The 16,093-nt window shown below is 61.4% G+C and overlaps 1 protein-coding gene across 1 annotated transcript; it reads right to left on the bottom strand.

Moving 5' to 3' along the window:
- Positions 1 to 385: 385 nt before the first annotated feature.
- On the bottom strand, positions 386 to 10,898 carry SLC27A4 (solute carrier family 27 member 4). Its single transcript, XM_016211821.2, has 12 exons — positions 10,546 to 10,898; positions 8,627 to 9,021; positions 7,834 to 7,992; positions 5,837 to 5,906; positions 5,636 to 5,727; positions 4,791 to 4,900; positions 4,331 to 4,540; positions 4,031 to 4,157; positions 2,747 to 2,884; positions 2,390 to 2,554; positions 2,159 to 2,305; positions 386 to 711 (listed from the first exon to the last, which is right to left on the bottom strand). The coding sequence occupies exons 1-12, from the start codon at positions 10,704 to 10,706 to the stop codon at positions 554 to 556; spliced, it is 1,932 nt and encodes a 643-aa protein (XP_016067307.2). The 5' UTR covers positions 10,707 to 10,898; the 3' UTR covers positions 386 to 553.
- Positions 10,899 to 16,093: the final 5,195 nt, after the last annotated feature.

The raw sequence follows: 16,093 nt of genomic DNA on the forward strand, positions 1-16,093 counted from the left end.
CAGCCACCGAGGGGGAGGGCGGGAGAGAGTGGGGATGCTCAGTCGGGCGGCCTGCTGCAGGTCGGGTCCCTGTCCCGTCCTCCTAGAGGCTCAGGCAGAGGTGACCACACTAGAGCAGCTCCGGGGCAGGGTCCTCTTCGACCAGTTGGTCCACGGCCACTTCTGCCCCTGCCCGCTCTGCTGGCTTCCTGAGTCTAGGGGCTAATGCCCTGGTCCCATTTACAAACCCCCTGGCTTGCGGAGGAATGCTTGGCGACGCTCATCTCCCCCTGGCCTGACCCAAGACATCATCCTGAGAGGCCCAGTCAGTCTTGGCCTGGGCCCTGCCTGCCTGGCCTTGAAGCCGTCTGTGGACATGAGGCTTTCACAGAAAGCCGCTGGGGGTGGGGGCGGCAGTGAGTCACTTGGCAGTTTGAAGGGGGAGGGGTCAGCACTTCACAGTCGAGGTGCGGGCCCTGCTTGCTTTGGTCTGGCATTGCCCAGGACCCCTCCGGGTTAGGAGCTGGGGTTCTGGATGCAGCATCCACTGGCCCTGAGAGGGACTCAGAGTGAATCACAACTTCTCCTCGCCGGCCTGGATGCGGGTGTAGGCCTCTCGGTCCAGCGGGATGTAGCGGCCCTTGCGGGCATCCAGGTAGAACAGCGGGTCTCTCACAGCCGCAGGGTCAAAGCCCTCCTTCCGCAGCTCTGTCTTCTGTAACTTGTACGTCCCTGGGGGAGCGGAGGAAGGAGGAAGGGGAGTCAGAGGGTGCAGGGCAAGGGCTGAGCTCCCAGGAACCCACCCAGCAGAGCTGAAGATGGGCAGAGGAGGACCAGAGAGACATAGGAAAGGGTGCATGTGGGAGGGCAACCCCTTTACAGTTTGCAAAGGCGGCTCTGTCTATTTTGTTATGTACGGCTTCTCAGAGCAGCCCTGGGGTGTCCTGATCCACCCTGTTTTTACAAAAGAGGAAACTGAAACCTGAAGAAGGGAAGCTATGTGTCCAAGGCCACACTGAGGGAGAAGCAGAACTGGGGGTCTCCTGTGAAGGCTCCTTTTATCTGAGTACCTCCAAGGTATGGGTGTGATGGCACTGACTCTGCTCACTGGCCCCCGAGTGTTCGTCTATATTCTATGGACTCTAAGATGCACATTTTCAGATTTTAACATCTCCGGAATAGTGTTAAGTAGCAGTGTTTTTTTCCTTAATAGTGTCAAGGCAGGGCTGACAGGATGACCACGTGGGAGGTGGCCAGGCAGGTGAGGCCAGAGGCTGAGCAGCCAGGGAGAGGCTGAGAAGCGGGGAGAGCCAGGGCGGGGCAGCAGGAGCTGAGGAGGGCAGGGTGGGGGTCTGGGCATGGGCTGGCTCCCCCCTCCCCCGGCACCACCCCACCGTGTGATAGCAGATCCCCACTCATCTCTCCCCTGAGTGACAACCACTTACTTGCTTCCCCACCCTGACCTCGCTGCCCACAGCCCTCTCCCTACTCACCACAGAGCCAGAGGGCTTTGCAGGACGTGAATCTGACCAGGTCACTGCCCTGCTCAAACACATCTGTGGCTCCCTACTGCCCCCACTCCAGTGCAAAAGGCTCTGGGCTTCTGGCTCCTGCTAGCCTCTCCCCTGCCTCATGCCGCGGCCCACCCCCCGCTGGCTCCGGCGCTGGGGGCCTCCTTCCACTCCTCTAGCGTCCACGGGCCATCCTGTCTCGGACTTCACGCTTGCTGTTCCCAGAGCTCAGAATGCCTCCCACACGCATAACTTTCTCCGCCTCCTTCAGGTCTCAGCTTCGACGTCAGCTCCGCGGGAAGCGCCCTTGTCCTCTGAACCCCACTTCCTTCTCTTTTCTGTCAGCCTGGCCTGTATTCTATTCTTTACCTTGGAATTCCTGTCCTGAGGCTGCCTCAGGTCCGAGCAAAAACCGCTATCTATACTCCCAGGGCCTAGCACAGTGCCCGGCACATGGTAGGTACGCAGTTAACATTTGCTCCATCAATGAACGAATGAACCTTCTCTCCGAGGGCTCGATCTGCTCACCTGTACACAGGGAGGTCAGTTCATCAACTACCTGGCTAGGCTTTGGGTCAAGGTCCGGTGACAGCCACCCAGTCTCTCCAGAAGGGCCTGGGAAGGGGCTGGGCCTGGAACCTGCGAGGTGGAGCGGGGGAGGGACAGACCTGTTTTGTGGAGCTCAGGCATGAAGCGCAGGAAGATGGGCCGGGCGTAGAGGGGAAGCTCCTTTTCCAGAAGCTGTGCAAGGCGCTCCAGGTCACAGTCGCCCCTGGGGTTGGCCACCGCGGCCATTCCAGCTCGGCCCTCGGTTCCTGAGGGCAGTGAACAGTCAGCGGCCAGCAGTGCCCCCTGGTGGCATCTCCCCACACGCACCCGGCATCTCCACAGGGCCGTACCTGGCACCTCAACGCCATACACTGCCACATCGGCCATGTTCAGCAGGCGGCTAAGTGTGCCCTCCACCTCTGTGGTGGACACGTTCTCGCCTTTCCAGCGGAACGTGTCCCCGGTGCGGTCTCGGAAGTACAGGTAGCCCAGCTCGTCCATCACCAGCACATCACCTGGGAGGGGTCAAGTGAGGTAGCGCCTGGGCCAGGCAGTCCTTGCCGCCTGCCGAGGGTTTGCTCAGCTGCAGGGGCTGGGGCTGGGGAGCCCTGGAGAGGTTCTCTGAAGGTGCGGGGAGGCCCCTTCACATCCTTCCACCCCCCACCCTCTAACAGGGCCATGGAGGGCTGAGGAGAGTGCCCACGCACCGGTGAGGTAGGCCTGGTCCCCCTTGTTGAAGACATCCTGGGCAATCTTCTTGTTGTTGGCACCCTGGTTGAGATAGCCGTCAAAGCGCCGCAGCGGGTCATGCTGTATGATGCGGCCCACCAGCTGGCCAGGCTCACCTGGGGCAGGAAGGTGGGGCCAGGTTTGCCCTGGGTGGCCTCTCCCACCGGTCCCCCTGCCCCCAAATGCACTCTGCATGTTGTTGATCTGATTTCTAGTCACGTTGCTTCCCATAGAAATGCCCATTCCCCCCACGACCCCTGGCCCAGGAACCCCCCAGGGAGGGAGCTTCTCTTGGCACGTCTGACACATGAAGGAAACCAAGTGACGTCTGGTCAGTGAGCAGATGGGAAGGTAAACAAAAAGACCAGAGGGTGGTCAAGCCCTACAAGGGCAGTCTGGCCACCACTGGCCCTCTCTGGGTTCCTGGATCAGCTCAAAGCCTCACGCTCTGCACCACACGGTACTCAGAGCCACCCCACAAGGCGGTGCTGCCATCAGCCCCACCGAGATGTGGGAACTCAGGCCCAGAGCTCAAGGGCTGAGCCAGGATCGTCCCAGGCAGCCTGGACCCAGGGTCCTCAACCCAGAGGAGAAGGAATGGACTGATGGATGCACAAGTGGGACGGTGAAAGGATGGGTGAAAGGATGGATGGATGGATGGATGGATGGATGGATGGATGGATGGATGGATGGATGGATGGATGGGACAGTGAAAAGAAGAATGGATGGACGGACAGATGGGACACTGAAAAGAAAAATGGATGGATGGATGGATGGGTGGATGGACAGATAAAACAGTGAAAGGAAGGATGGAAGGATGGATGAATGGATGGATGGATGGATGGATGGATGGATGGATGGATGGATGGATGGATGGATGGAACAGTGAAAGGATGGATGGATGGATGGATGGATGGATGGATGGATGGATGGATGGATGGATGGAACAGTGAAAGGATGGATGGATGGATGGATGGATGGATGGATGGATGGATGGATGGATGGATGGATGGATGGATGGATGGAACAGTGAAAGGATGGATGGATGGATGGATGGATGGATGGATGGATGGATGGATGGATGGACAGATGGGACAGTGAAAGATGGATGGATGGATGGAATAAATGACTTGTGGCCGTAAGAGAAGAACTGACTGACTGCCACTGGTCAGAACAGAGTTACCTCCCTCCCACCCACCTGTCTTGTCTCCCTCCTGGCCAACCCCTCCCCTCTGACCCCCAGTTCCAACCCCAGGGCAGACCTGGCTGGCAGGGAAGGCAGACCCCATTGGGGCCCCGGATCAGCTCCATGGTGTCCTCGTTGACACGTACCAGCCGGATTGGGTACACGAAGGACAGGATGCGGCTGTTGAAGCCACAGGCTCCCACCTGTAAAGGCCAAAACTTGGGCCTGGGCTCTCCCCATGCCCCCAAGACTGGACAATGTGTGTGCGCATGGGGGGGGGCACTTCAGCACCCACACTCCCTCGCTGGAACTCTGCCCTCCCCTCTGCGGCCAGCACCCTCCATGGTCAATCCACGTCCCCCAACCAGGGGCATACCTGGCCGTCGAAGTTGCCCAAGCTGCAGTTACACTCAGTGGCCCCATAGAACTCAGCCACCTGGGGGATGTTGAAGCGACCGGAAAACTCGGTCCAGATGGACTGCCGGAGCCCATTGCCCAGTGCCATGCGCACCCTGTGCCGGTTTTCCACCTCCCGGGGTGGCTGGTTCAGCAGGTAGCGGCACAGTTCACCGATGTATTGCACAATCTGGGGGCGGACTTGGTGTGAGTCTGGGCCCCTGAGGCTGCCCTCGCTCCCTCCCTCCCAGGCCCTCAGGCCCCTACCCCTGCTAGTTCTGTCACCCCCCCACCCTCCCAGGCAGTCCCTTTCCTCTCTGGGCCTCAATCTCCCCATCTGAACAATGGCTGCTTCAACTGTAAGACATACATCTCCAGGTGGGGTTGGTGGGAGGGTCGCGAGGGGACAGGGCAGGCTCGTCCCCTTCCCTCTCACTCACTGTGCAGTTGTACTTGACACAATCATCCCAGAACCGGGAGGCTGAGAACTTCTTCCGGATGACCACAGTCATGCCGTGGAGCAGGCACTGCCCAATTCCCACGATGTTCCCTGAAGGCCACAGTGAGATGGAGACCCTCCCTGCAGAGCTTCCTCCTGCCCAACCCAAAGGCCCTTTCCCTTGGTCTCTCTCTTTCCTGCCCTCTACCTCCAACACTAATGATCCTATCTCTCCCCTAGTCAGACATCTTCCATGGCTCCCCTGGGCCTATGGGATTAATCTCCTGCTTCCTATAACCATAAATAATGCTGCCATTCAACTGGGGGGACCAAGCTAGCCCGCTTGGCTTCTGCATCTCTTATCTGCCTGCCTTGGGGGCACCTCTTCCAGGAAGCCTTCCTGGCCATCGCAGGGCCATTCCCTTGAGCTGAGCTCCCATTCCCTGGCCCTCCCACACTCACCACACTATTTTTGTATCACATGAGGTGGGTTCCCATCATTCATCCTGCCCCAAACACACACCCAACTCTAAGCACCGTGAGGGTGGGAACTATATTTACTCCATCATGTCTTCCCTTAAGTTCTTAAGACCAAGCAGCAAGGCTGTGCACATCTGCGGAAACGAACTGAACTGTCAGCCCAGCCCAGGTGCCCTGTGGGTCTCGGCCACACACGCCATTGGATGGGTGTGGCCGCCCTCCCTCAGAGCTCTAGTCAGAGGCCACGTCTGGATCTGAGCCCTAACTTCGCTCCAAAGCTCATCTGTTTCAACCACAACAGGTGCCTGCCGAGGGGGACAGGCTCCTGAGGCCCTCGGGGCTGAGACGAGGAGCGGTCCGGGTTACCTGCAGAGTGGTAGAGGGGGAGGCAGTCGTAGACAACGTCATCGGGCCGCATGCGGAATCCATAGTACACCAGGGCAGCCATCCGGTAGTACCTGGGAGGGCGGAGCGGGGAGGGCTCAGTGGGTCCCTGGAAAGGCAGGAAGGGAGGCTCCTGGGCCCTGTCCCCACCCCCAGCTCTTCCCCCAGGCACCTGCCCCTTACCTGCTGTGCACCACGATGGCAGCTTTGGGCAGCCCCGTGGTGCCCGATGTGTAGATATAGAAGAGCTTATCTGAAGGAAACAAGACATGTAAGTGTCCATGAGAAGGGGAGGCACAGGGCTGAGCTCAGAGTCAGACGGACATTCGATGCCACTCCCATCACACCTCCTCCAGAAGGCCCGCTCCGATGGCCCCAGGCACCACTCCCTGCTCTAATGCCTGCATCTGTCCCATCAACAAACTTGTTCTGGGCCCTCACGCTGTGCCAGGCCCAGGGAGACATCTGTGACTAAGGTGGGCACAGGCTCTGCCCTGGTGGAGGCTGCAGCCACATGGGACCGGCAGGTGAAGACAGGCATTCTAGCCCTGGCCGGTGTGGCTCAGTTGGTTGAGGTCACTGGTTCAATTCCCCATCAGGGCACATGCCCGGGTTGCAGGCTCAGTTCCCAGTAGGGGGGGGGGGTGCAGGAGGCAGCTGGTAGATGTTTCTCCCTCTCTCTTCCTCTCCCTTCCTCTCTAAAATCAATTAAAAAAAAAAAAAGACAGGCATTTCAATACTGAGTGCAAAGTGCCAGGAAGCACAGGGCCTGTCAAAGCCCAAGGGCAGCACCTGACCCAGGCTCCAGGGAAGGGAGGTGGCATCAGGGAGGGCTTCCCAGAGGAGGTGATGCCTTCCCCAAGTCTGAAGAGTGTGGGGAGCATTAGCTGCAGGAAGCAGGGTGCTGAGGCAGCTTCTGCATGACCGGCCATCTCTTTTCCCCACCCTGCAGTCCAGTCCAGGGACTGTCACTTTATGGTTTCTGCCTGAAGCTCAGTGGGGCTTGAGGTCCCAGGAGGTCTGGAGTACCATGCGGTGACTCTGCATGTTCCCTGCCAAACGTCTCCTGCTCTCTGCATGTCTGCTGTATGCCAGCCTGAGGCTGCCCACCATGAGGGCAACAGGCTGAACCAGCCCACGTCCCTGCCCTCAAGCGGCTTTCAAAAGCTCCAGGAGATAAGACCTGCCTATGACAGAGATTAAGTGACTATAATGAGGACAATGACCAGTTACTGAGCCCTTCTGGTCACACCCTAGCTTCCAACTGCATCTTTTTCAATCCTCAAAGTCACTCCACAAAATAGGCTCTGTTACCACCCCCAGCTTTTTTAAAAAATATTTTTTATTGATTTTTAGGTAGAAAGGACGAGAGAGGGAGAGAGAGAAACATTGATAAGAGAGAAACATTGACTGGCTGCCTCCTGCACGCCCTCTACTTGGGGTCGAGCTCACAACCGGGGACATACGCCCTGAGAGGGATCGAACCACTGACCTCTTGGTGCACGGAGACAACACTCAATCCACTGCGCCACACTGGCTGGGCACCACCCCGTTTTATAGCTGTGAGCACCAAAGGTTCAGAGGGAAGCTCGGGCGTTCAGGGTCACACAAAGGAAGTGATAGAGCCAGGATATGAACTTAGCCCAAACTCTGAGCCACCAGGAGACACAGCAAGCTCTGGGCTCCACAAGGCAGTGCAGAGGAAGACAGGCAAGAGGGCCCGAGGGGCTGCCTGGAGGAGGCGAGGGGAAGAGAGGCAGCCCAGTGCAGAGAGAGGATAGGAGCCCAATAGGGGCCTGAACTGAACAGGTGCCAGATGAATATTTAAAGGGTCCTGCCCCTGGCCCAACTCCAAACAAAATTCAGAAGCAGCAGGTCCCTGGGCTCCACACAATCCTGCCGGGGTCAGGCTTCCACGAAGGCTCATTCAACAATCAGACTCGGATTCTGGGAGCCTCTGTGTACTCGGCACCAGGCCTAGCACTTTCCTACACATCAGCTCACAGATTCTGTATGGTAACCCCAGGGTTACTGTCCCCATTCTTCCAGATGGAGAAGGGAGGTGACAGGACTCACTCCAGGCCACATGGCAAGTGGGCAGAAGAACCCAGGCCTCTGACCCTGAGCGGTGATCTGTCCTTGGCCTCCTTAGAGCCCCTCTGTGGGGGTGGGGAGCTCACCCGTGAAGCCCTTGTCAGGGCGACTGGGAGGGTGCTTGGGGGCATCTTCCAGCAGCGGGTCCAGGTGCTCTGTGCTGGTGGGCACTGAGCTGGGCTCCCATGGACCAGAGCAGAAGAGACTGACCGAAGGGTCCAGGCTGGCGTGGATCTCACAGACAGCTGCGGGGGAGACAGGGCAGATCAGCAGGCAGCCAGGAAACCCCGTGTCCCCAGGCACTCTGCTCACGTCAGGGCTGGGCGTGTTGTCTGTCAGGGGAGGCTGGCTGGGTAGGAGGAGAGAAGCGCCCAGGACCTCATTCTACGGAAGACTCTGATGGGCGCAACAGCTCTCATTAGCTGCGGGCTAACTACACAGTGGACTCTTTACATGCATTCTCCTGCCCACACTCCCTAGGACGCAGGTACCGGGATCAGCCCATTTTACAGATGTGGAAATGAGGCTTGATTAGTCAGAAGGATGGTTGCCATGAAATCTGAGGGCTCACCTAGCATCAGCCATGAAATCTGAGGGCTCACCTAGCATCAGCCACACTGTTAGTGCTTCAGGTGAAGCATCGTCTTGAAAACAGTCTGAGGTAGGTACTATCGTGAGGAAACTGAGGCACAGAGAATTCCGGGCTCTTACTCGGGATCACCAGCTCACCAGAGGCAGAGCCCAGGCCGTCGGACTCCAGGACTCATGCTCTTAACCTCTGAGCTCCACGGCCTCCCCCGGGGCTGGAGGGTGGTGGGGTTGTGGTCTGTACAAGGTCCCGTGGGACTCCCTGCCTGTCCCCACCCCTTCGGGGCTCACCTGGGGCCATCTCGCTGCCGAAGATGAGGGCCCGGGCCTGGGAGGAGGTCAGGCAGTGGCGCAGGGCGTCCCGCCTGAGGTTGGTGTTGATGAGGGCGGCCTCCACGCCCAGCTTGGCCATGCCCAGCCACAGGCCCACGAACTCGTTGCGGTTCTCCATGAAGAGGGCGGCCACGTCACCGGAGGCCAGGCCCCGCGCCTGCAGGAAGTTGGCTACGCGGCTTGAGTAGTCGTCCAGCTGGCGGAAGGTCCAGTGGGTGTCCGTGCCCTCGAAGATCAGGGCGGTCTTGTCGGGGTGGCGCTGTACCGTGGACGCAAACAGGATGGGCACCGTCCGCCGCTGCCGCAGGTACCGCCGGACCTTGGCCTTCACCCTCAGGAGCACCATGCCGCCGCTGCGTGGGGGCCAGCGGAGGGGCCGTGACTGCTGGGCCGGGAGCGGGGGCCCGGTACCCTGGCCCAGGGCGCTGCCCACCCCATGGGCCTAAGGCAACACTCGCCTCGCCCACCACCTGGGTGCTGGGCACTGTTACGCACGCCAGCTCGCTGATGGCGCACAGGGGCTGGGGCGATTCCTCCCTCCCCTGCATGGAGGGGAAGCTAAGGCTCTGCTGGCAGACGGCTGGCCCTGGCTTCCTGGGTAGAATGGGGTCGAAGTGAGATTTAAAGGCCAGTCCTCTCTGGCTGGGCTGCAACCATCCCTGTCTACTCGGAGTCTGTCACTCTGTCAGGGCCTCCCAGGGCTTCAGGGCCCAAGGCAAGGCCTCCGTCGGGGCCTCCCACAGCGCCATGCCACACCTCCCCCAACACTGCCCAATAAATGAGAGGTGAGCTTGCGATCTGTCCAGTCTTCGTCTCTGTGAGCCCAGCAAGGGGAGGGCTCCATCCTGTTTCCCACCTTGTCCTCTGGGCCCTGCTCAGTGCCAAGCTCAGGGAGGCTCAGCCCGTGTTTGTGGAATTGCTGGCCTAACCCCACTTTCCTGCCCTGCCCCGCCGGACCGCTGACCTCTCCCAGCTTCCCAGCCTCTACGCCTTTGCTGATGCTACACGCTGCAATCCCGCCACCTTGAGGTATCTCAAGAACAGCTACTCTTCCTCCAGGAGGCCTTCCCTGACTCCTCAGGGCCCCAGCCTGGAGCCATTGCTCCCACAGCTCCCTGTGCTGCCACCCTCTGCAGGGGCCACTGGGTGTTTCCTTTTGCAATCGACTCAGATTGACAAATGCTGAGCTGCCTGTTCTGGGCGTGGGTCACTGTGCTGGGCCCTGGGACACTACTGTGACCAAGACTGTCAGCATCTCTGCCCACATGGCACTGCCAGCTTAGGGAATTACTGTATCTGCTAATTGGCTCCCTGACCAGTCCCAGCTCAGCCCGGAACCAGGTCTGCCTTGCTCCTCTCTAGGCCTGAGCCTGGCACCTGGCACCGAGAAGGTGGCAGCAGGTGTTTCTGGTCCAGGATGTCCCTATGGAGCACACCTGACATTCTCTGGGAAGCAGGTTCCCCCAGACATCTGATTCGGGGCCCTGCTCTTGAACTCAGTGCCCTCTCAGACTAATGCCAACCCCAGGACGGGACCTTCCCTACAGGGTCCTTGTCACCTTCTCATAAGCCACAGCATGTCCTCGGGAGCCCTTCCAGATGTCTTCTCCACACATCTGGTGTTCCCTGCTACATCCCAGGCCCCCAAGTCTGCCCTAGGCTAAGGAGCGCATAGTTAGGGAGATTCCCCAGGAGGAGACCGTGACCTTGGAGATGGAGGTACTAGAGCCAGGGGAAGGGTATGCAGAAGAGCCTGCTGCTTTGGGCCCCAGTACCCTGCGCTGGCAGAGGCCACAGGTCTGATCTGGGGAAATTTTGGGGACTGGGAGCCCAGGGAGGTGCGGGAGACTCCAGGAAGGGCTTGACCAGGTACTCACAAGACATCACGCCTGACGGTCTTGACGAAGATCCGGACAAAGCGCCAGCCACCGGACCCCAGATAGAGGAGCAGGAGGGAGAACCCCACCTGAGCCCAGGGCAGCTTCAGCACCAGCTTGGAGAACAGCAACAGTCCCACAAGAGACACCCCGAGCAGCATTGTGGCCTGTGGGCGAGCACAGGGGCGTCAGTAGCTTCACAGGTCTGGGTTCCCCACTTCCTGGCCTCGCCTCGTCAGCCAGGCTGCTGTGATCCCAAGTGGTTGACCTGCCGTGAGGCTTCGCAGTACCGAGTGAGGCGGCCGGTGACAGTCCCCTTTCCAGGGCCCTCTGGAAGGGGCGGGCTAGAGGCCTGGGAGGGGTGGGGAGGGGAGCGGTTCCAAAAGTGACAGGCAGGAGGCTAGGGCCTAGCGCCCTTGCCCCATTTCTGCCCATGACACTCTGGGTGACCCTGGCAAGTCCCTCTCCTACTTTAGGACTCAGTCTCCCCCTCTGTGCAGTGGGTGCAGTGAGACGATCTCAGCAACCCTTCCAGCCAAAGAAGGACAGTCCACTCTGCTGACATCCAGGGTCCCTGACCAAAAGGGCTTGGAGAGGGCTGCTTAACGCAAGCACCGCGGGCTCGACTGCAGACCCACGGCCCAGGGAGGCTCTGCCGCAGGGGCGCCGCTCGGTCCCCGCCCAGAGGCGCCGGCGCGCGATGCCTCCGCTGGCCCAAAGGGGGCGACGCAGCCAAAGGGGTAGAGTCCCCAGGTGCCCGAGAGGTGATCGCCCAGAGGGAGAGGCGATGGGGGGAACAGGCCTCGGAGGCCCCCCGCATGGGCGCCTGGGGACGGGCGCGGGCGGCGGGGAGACGCGCGCTCGGGGCGACTCCCGGCGCCCCACGGCCGGGCTCGAGGGCGCGGCAGCGGGGACCGCGCTTTCCCCTGCGCCCCGTTCCCGGGGAGGGGTGAAGGTCGCGGCTGGACGGCCGCTGGGCCCCGGGGAGCCCTCGCAGCCCCTGTCCCCGCCGTCCCGCGGGGCCGGCCGAACAGCGACCCCGCCGCCAACCCAGGTCCCCGAGGTCCGCGCACCCCCGGCCTCCGGGCCCCAGCGGAGGCGGGAGCCCGTCCAGGCGGCGGGGGCGGCCTGTGGCCCGCAGGGGCCGCCTCGCTCCCGCGCCCCTGTCCCGGGTCCCCGCGCGCAGCCCGGACCCCGAGGAGCCGGGGGAGCAGCGGGGCGCGCGGGGCGGAGACGGCGCATCGGGGCGCCCCCGCCCAGGCCGGCCCGGCCCCCGCCCGCGCCCCCCCGACGGGCCGGGCCCCTCCCCGCGCCCGGCCGGAGCTCACCCCGCGTCGGCCCCGCCGCGCGGCGCCCGGTGCAGATGCGGCCCGGCTGCGGCTGCGGCTGCGGCTGCGGCTGCGGCTGCGGCCGGCGGAGCGCGCGGGGCATCGGCCGCCCTGGGCGCCAGGGCCGGGTCTCAGCAGCCCCGCGCCGGCTCCGCGCCCTGCAGGGCCCGGCCGGCCCCGCCCGCCGCTCCGCCCAGACCGGCTGCACCGGCCGGACGCCGCCCTCCCCGCGCGGCAGCCGGGCCCAGGGCGCCGCGCGCCCCGCGCGCACGACCCCGCCCCGCGCGCGCCGCGCGGCACTCTGGGAGTTGTAGTCCGCGCCGCCCGGGCCCCGCCCCCGGGGCCGGTGATGGACAGGCGGGCTCTGCCCGGCCGCGAGCCCCCGGGGTCCCGGCGCCTAGACCCGGAGGCCACGCCTGGCAGAGAGCTAAAGGGGTGGCTTCGGGCAGACAGGGGCCCGGCATGCACCCCAGGACAGGCTGGTGCATGCACTGCTGGCTGAGCTTGCACCGGGGACTTGGAGGTTGTGGGTTCGAGTCCCGCCAGAGTCCAGTCCCCCCTCAGTCCCATTGGGATGTTTGACGGCCACAGTACCTCTGGGAGGTTCAGGAGACCTGCAGACCCGGGCGCCTCTCACCTCCGCTTCTGGGGCAGTAAGCCTGGCAGCCGGGTTATGAGTAAGCACCCGTGCCCGTCCATGGTATCTTGTAAACAGGCGGCACACCTGATGGTACAAAGGGCACAGACCTGGAAACCTCTGGGCGCTCTGAACCCCGCAGGAAATCAGCCCTGCAAGCCAGTGACCGTATCTGTTGCGCCACCTGCTGAGCCCTGGGCCATTGGCCAGCTTCCCAGGCCTGAGCAGCTCTGGGCCTCTGGGGACGTGGTCCCGCCATCATCGACCCTTGTCGGTCATCTGCCGTGGCCGTCTGTCTTTGAATAAGAGGTCCCTTAAACCCTTGGTCCCGTAGAAGTCCTGAGCTGGGGCAGGGGCAGGGGCAGGGGGAGTTTTCAGGGTCTACTCATTGGGATTACAAATGGAAATCTGGCCCGGCCGAGTGGTGGCCTGAGCGCCGGAGGGTGGCAGGTTTGGTTCCCGGTCAAGGGCACGTACCTGTGTTGCAGGTTCAACCCTCAGCCCCAGTCGGGGTGGGTGCGGGAGGCAACCAATTGATGTTTCTCTCTCACATGGATGTTTCTCTCTCTCTCTCCCCCCTCCCTTCCACTCTCTAAAAATCCATGGAAAGTCCTAGCTGTTTTGGCTCAGTGGTTAGCGCGTCAGCCCTCGGACTGAAGGGTCGGGGGTTCGTTCCATTCCGGTCAAGGGCGCGTATGTTGGTTGCAGGCTTGATCCCCGATCCCGGTCAGGGGTGCATGCGGGAGGCAACCAATCAATGTGTCTGTCTCACATCCCTGTTTCTCTCTGTCTCTCCCCCTCTCTTCCACTCTCGCTAAAAAAAAATCAGTGGAAAAAATATCCTTGGGTGGGATTAACAAAGGGGAAAAAAAAAAGAAAATTTGTCCAGATAAGTATTTGGACCTATTTCTTCCAGAGTACAGGGTGCCTCCTTCGGGGGAGCTCGGTGAGTGCAAGCACCGCCCTCGCCAGGGGTGTGACAGTCAGGAGGCCGTGTTGCACAGCGCTTATGGGTGTGGGCCCCCAACAGCCAGGTCACCTTCCCAGTTGAAAGTTCAAAGTCTCCATTCCTTCTTAGGTGTAAAATCGGGGACATGCTAATGGTGATTGCCTCACAGGGTTTGTGCAGAGAGTCACAGGCAGCGTCTGAATTAGCACTGGACGGGCTCGCTGACCACAGAGCACCTACAAAATCCAGACGGTGGAGATGGGGAGTGAGTTGGAGGCGCTGCGCTTACCCACGCCAGGAGCTGGGGGGATAACTGCGATCGTTTCCGCATCAGCTGCTGAGGCCATGTGCACGGGAAAAGAAGGCAGGTGAGAATTTGGAGGCGGCGACCAGTCCCCCTGTTTTCCTCCACCCAGGCCGGTCACATTGGTGAAGCCGAAGCAGTAAACCCACCGACACTGGGTGACACTGGGTGACGCTGGGCCCGTCTGAGGGGTAGGTCGACTGACGTCGAGGAAACAAGACAGTCTGTCCTGGAGTTGCTCAGAGTCCAGTTGGACACACGGAGAGGGCGGGTGGAGATGAGGCCACCAGATGACGTTGTCCCTACCGAGTGCTCACTGCACTTCTGGCAATACCCACCAGGCACCTGCCCTGACCAGGAACCGAACCGGTGACGGTGTCAGGGAACTGACAACGGCGCTCGGATCTCCAGACATATCGAGCCTGACATTTGGACTCGCTGAGCGGAGCGGTTTGACCCCTGGCACGCGGCAGGCGCTCACCCCACCGGCATTCAGCTGTACTTGGCAGCGACCCCCGCGTTGTGCCAGGCCTCCCACTCTGGGTGTGGGCGAGGCAAATACCTCTGGCTTGTTTGTACACGGTGACCTCAGAGGCCTCGAAGGGCCTTCCTGTCAAAGGATGGCCTCCGAGTCCTCGGTGTTCACTGTGAGCTGGGGCCCGACACGCACGCGGCCCTGGTCTGGGACAGGCATATACTGTCCCCCCTACAGGTGAGAGCACAGAGGCTCGGGGCTGCGGGGGGGCGGCCAGCCTGCCTGCGGAGCCTGTGTCCTCAGGCCCGGCTCTGGGATCAGCCACACGGGGGCTCCTGTCAGGCAGACGGTGGGAGGGGACGCGAGACCCCAGCGTCCCGTGCAGCAGACGCGGGGCTTGAAAATGGACAAACGGAGTCATCTGGCAGCCCGGCCGGGTGGCTCGGTTGATTAGAGCATCGCCCCACACACCGGGGTTGCAGGCTCCACCCCCGGTCAGGGCGCGTACAGAATCGGCCAGGGACGGCGTGAACGAGGGGAGCATCAACCAGTGTTTCTCTCTCTCTCAAAAAATAAATACATGTTTTTAAATAAAAAATTACAAAAACCGTAATTTCAGAGCGGGGAGCGCTCTAGACGCGGGGATGTGGTGGCGTAAAGGGGCGGGGCTGGGGAGCCGCTCTAGAGGTGACGCGAGCACAGGTGTGAATGACAAGGAGCCGACTGTGTGATGACAGGGAACAGAGACAGGAGAAAGGCCAACAGGATCTATCGAGGGGAACGTAAGCCTCGGGGCAGAAGTCGACAGGACCCAGGACCTCGCGGCTGGGGCAGGAGCGCAGTTGGGGTGGTAGCTATTGCCGGTGTCATTTTCCTCCAGCTGGTGACAAAACTGCCACCTTATGATCTGGAAACAGGACTTTACACCCCCACCCCAACCCCAGTTAACTCTGATGCCCAGCACTCATCTCTTTTTTTAAAAATATATCTTTATTGGTTTCAGAGAGAGGAAGGGAGAGGGAGAGAGGGAAACGTCAGTGATGAGAGTCGTGGTCACTGGCTGGCCGCCTCCTGCACACAGGCAGGTGCCCTGCCCGGGAACCGAGCAGGAGGCCTTGCAACCTGTGTCCCAGGCAGGCCCTTGCCCACCTCTGGGCCTTCGTTGCCCGTTCCTCATGAGGAGGAACTGGCCCCCCGGAACCGAGTGCCCTGCCATTGTCGCAGTGTGTCTGCCTCTAAATCCAAAGACAGGGCCACCCACTCTCCAACAGTCCCTTTCACCCGCCTGTCCTCTCTCCGTGGCCCCGGCCCGCAGTCTCACGCGGCCTCCCCCGCCTGCCTCTGGGGTCCTTCCTCGGAAGCCCTCCTGCTGAGGGTCCCCTGAAACCCCCACACTGGCCACGGGAGGCGGCGCTGTTTCCGTTCCCCTCTTACTGATGAAGTGGCCGAGGGGACGGGACTTGCCCCCTGCCCTCCACTAGAGAACCGTAGAGGAGTCGGAAGCTTGAATCCGTTTGCCCAGCTTCAGGGCAGAGATGGGCCAAGCAGCTGAAGCACAGGCCGGAGGGGATGTTTCCTCTCGGGGCTCCAAGGCCCGAGGCGGCCGGGGTCAGCCAGCACGGGACCAAGGCAGGCGAAGCAGGACCTGACGGGAGCCTTTATTCACCGTGGAGACTCCTTTCCCCCTCTCCTCCGGCCTTTGGAACTGGGCACCGTCCCCGATCCCAGGAGGACACCCGGCCTGCCCCAGAAAGCCTGGCCGGCGGGAGGCTCTGCGCCAGGGGTGTGGGCAGGAACATCCCAGCCCGAGTCCAGACGGCAGGGTCCTGCTCCGTGTGGTTCTCTTGGGCGCTCG

The sequence above is a fragment of the Miniopterus natalensis genome, chromosome 12 (assembly GCF_054644295.1).
Source record: "Miniopterus natalensis isolate mMinNat1 chromosome 12, mMinNat1.hap1, whole genome shotgun sequence".
NCBI lineage: Eukaryota > Metazoa > Chordata > Mammalia > Chiroptera > Miniopteridae > Miniopterus > Miniopterus natalensis.

Bases quoted from the DNA above. Each gene is read 5' to 3' on its own strand.
- SLC27A4 (XM_016211821.2), bottom strand. From the start codon at position 10,706: ATGCTGCTCGGGGTGTCTCTTGTGGGACTGTTGCTGTTCTCCAAGCTG. The intron at 9,022-10,545 runs GTGAGTACCTGG...GCCCCCACGCAG, and splicing joins ACCGTCAGGCGTGATGTCTT to CGGCGGCATGGTGCTCCTGA. The intron at 5,728-5,836 runs GTAAGGGGCAGG...CCGCCCTCCCAG, and splicing joins GCCATCGTGGTGCACAGCAG to GTACTACCGGATGGCTGCCC.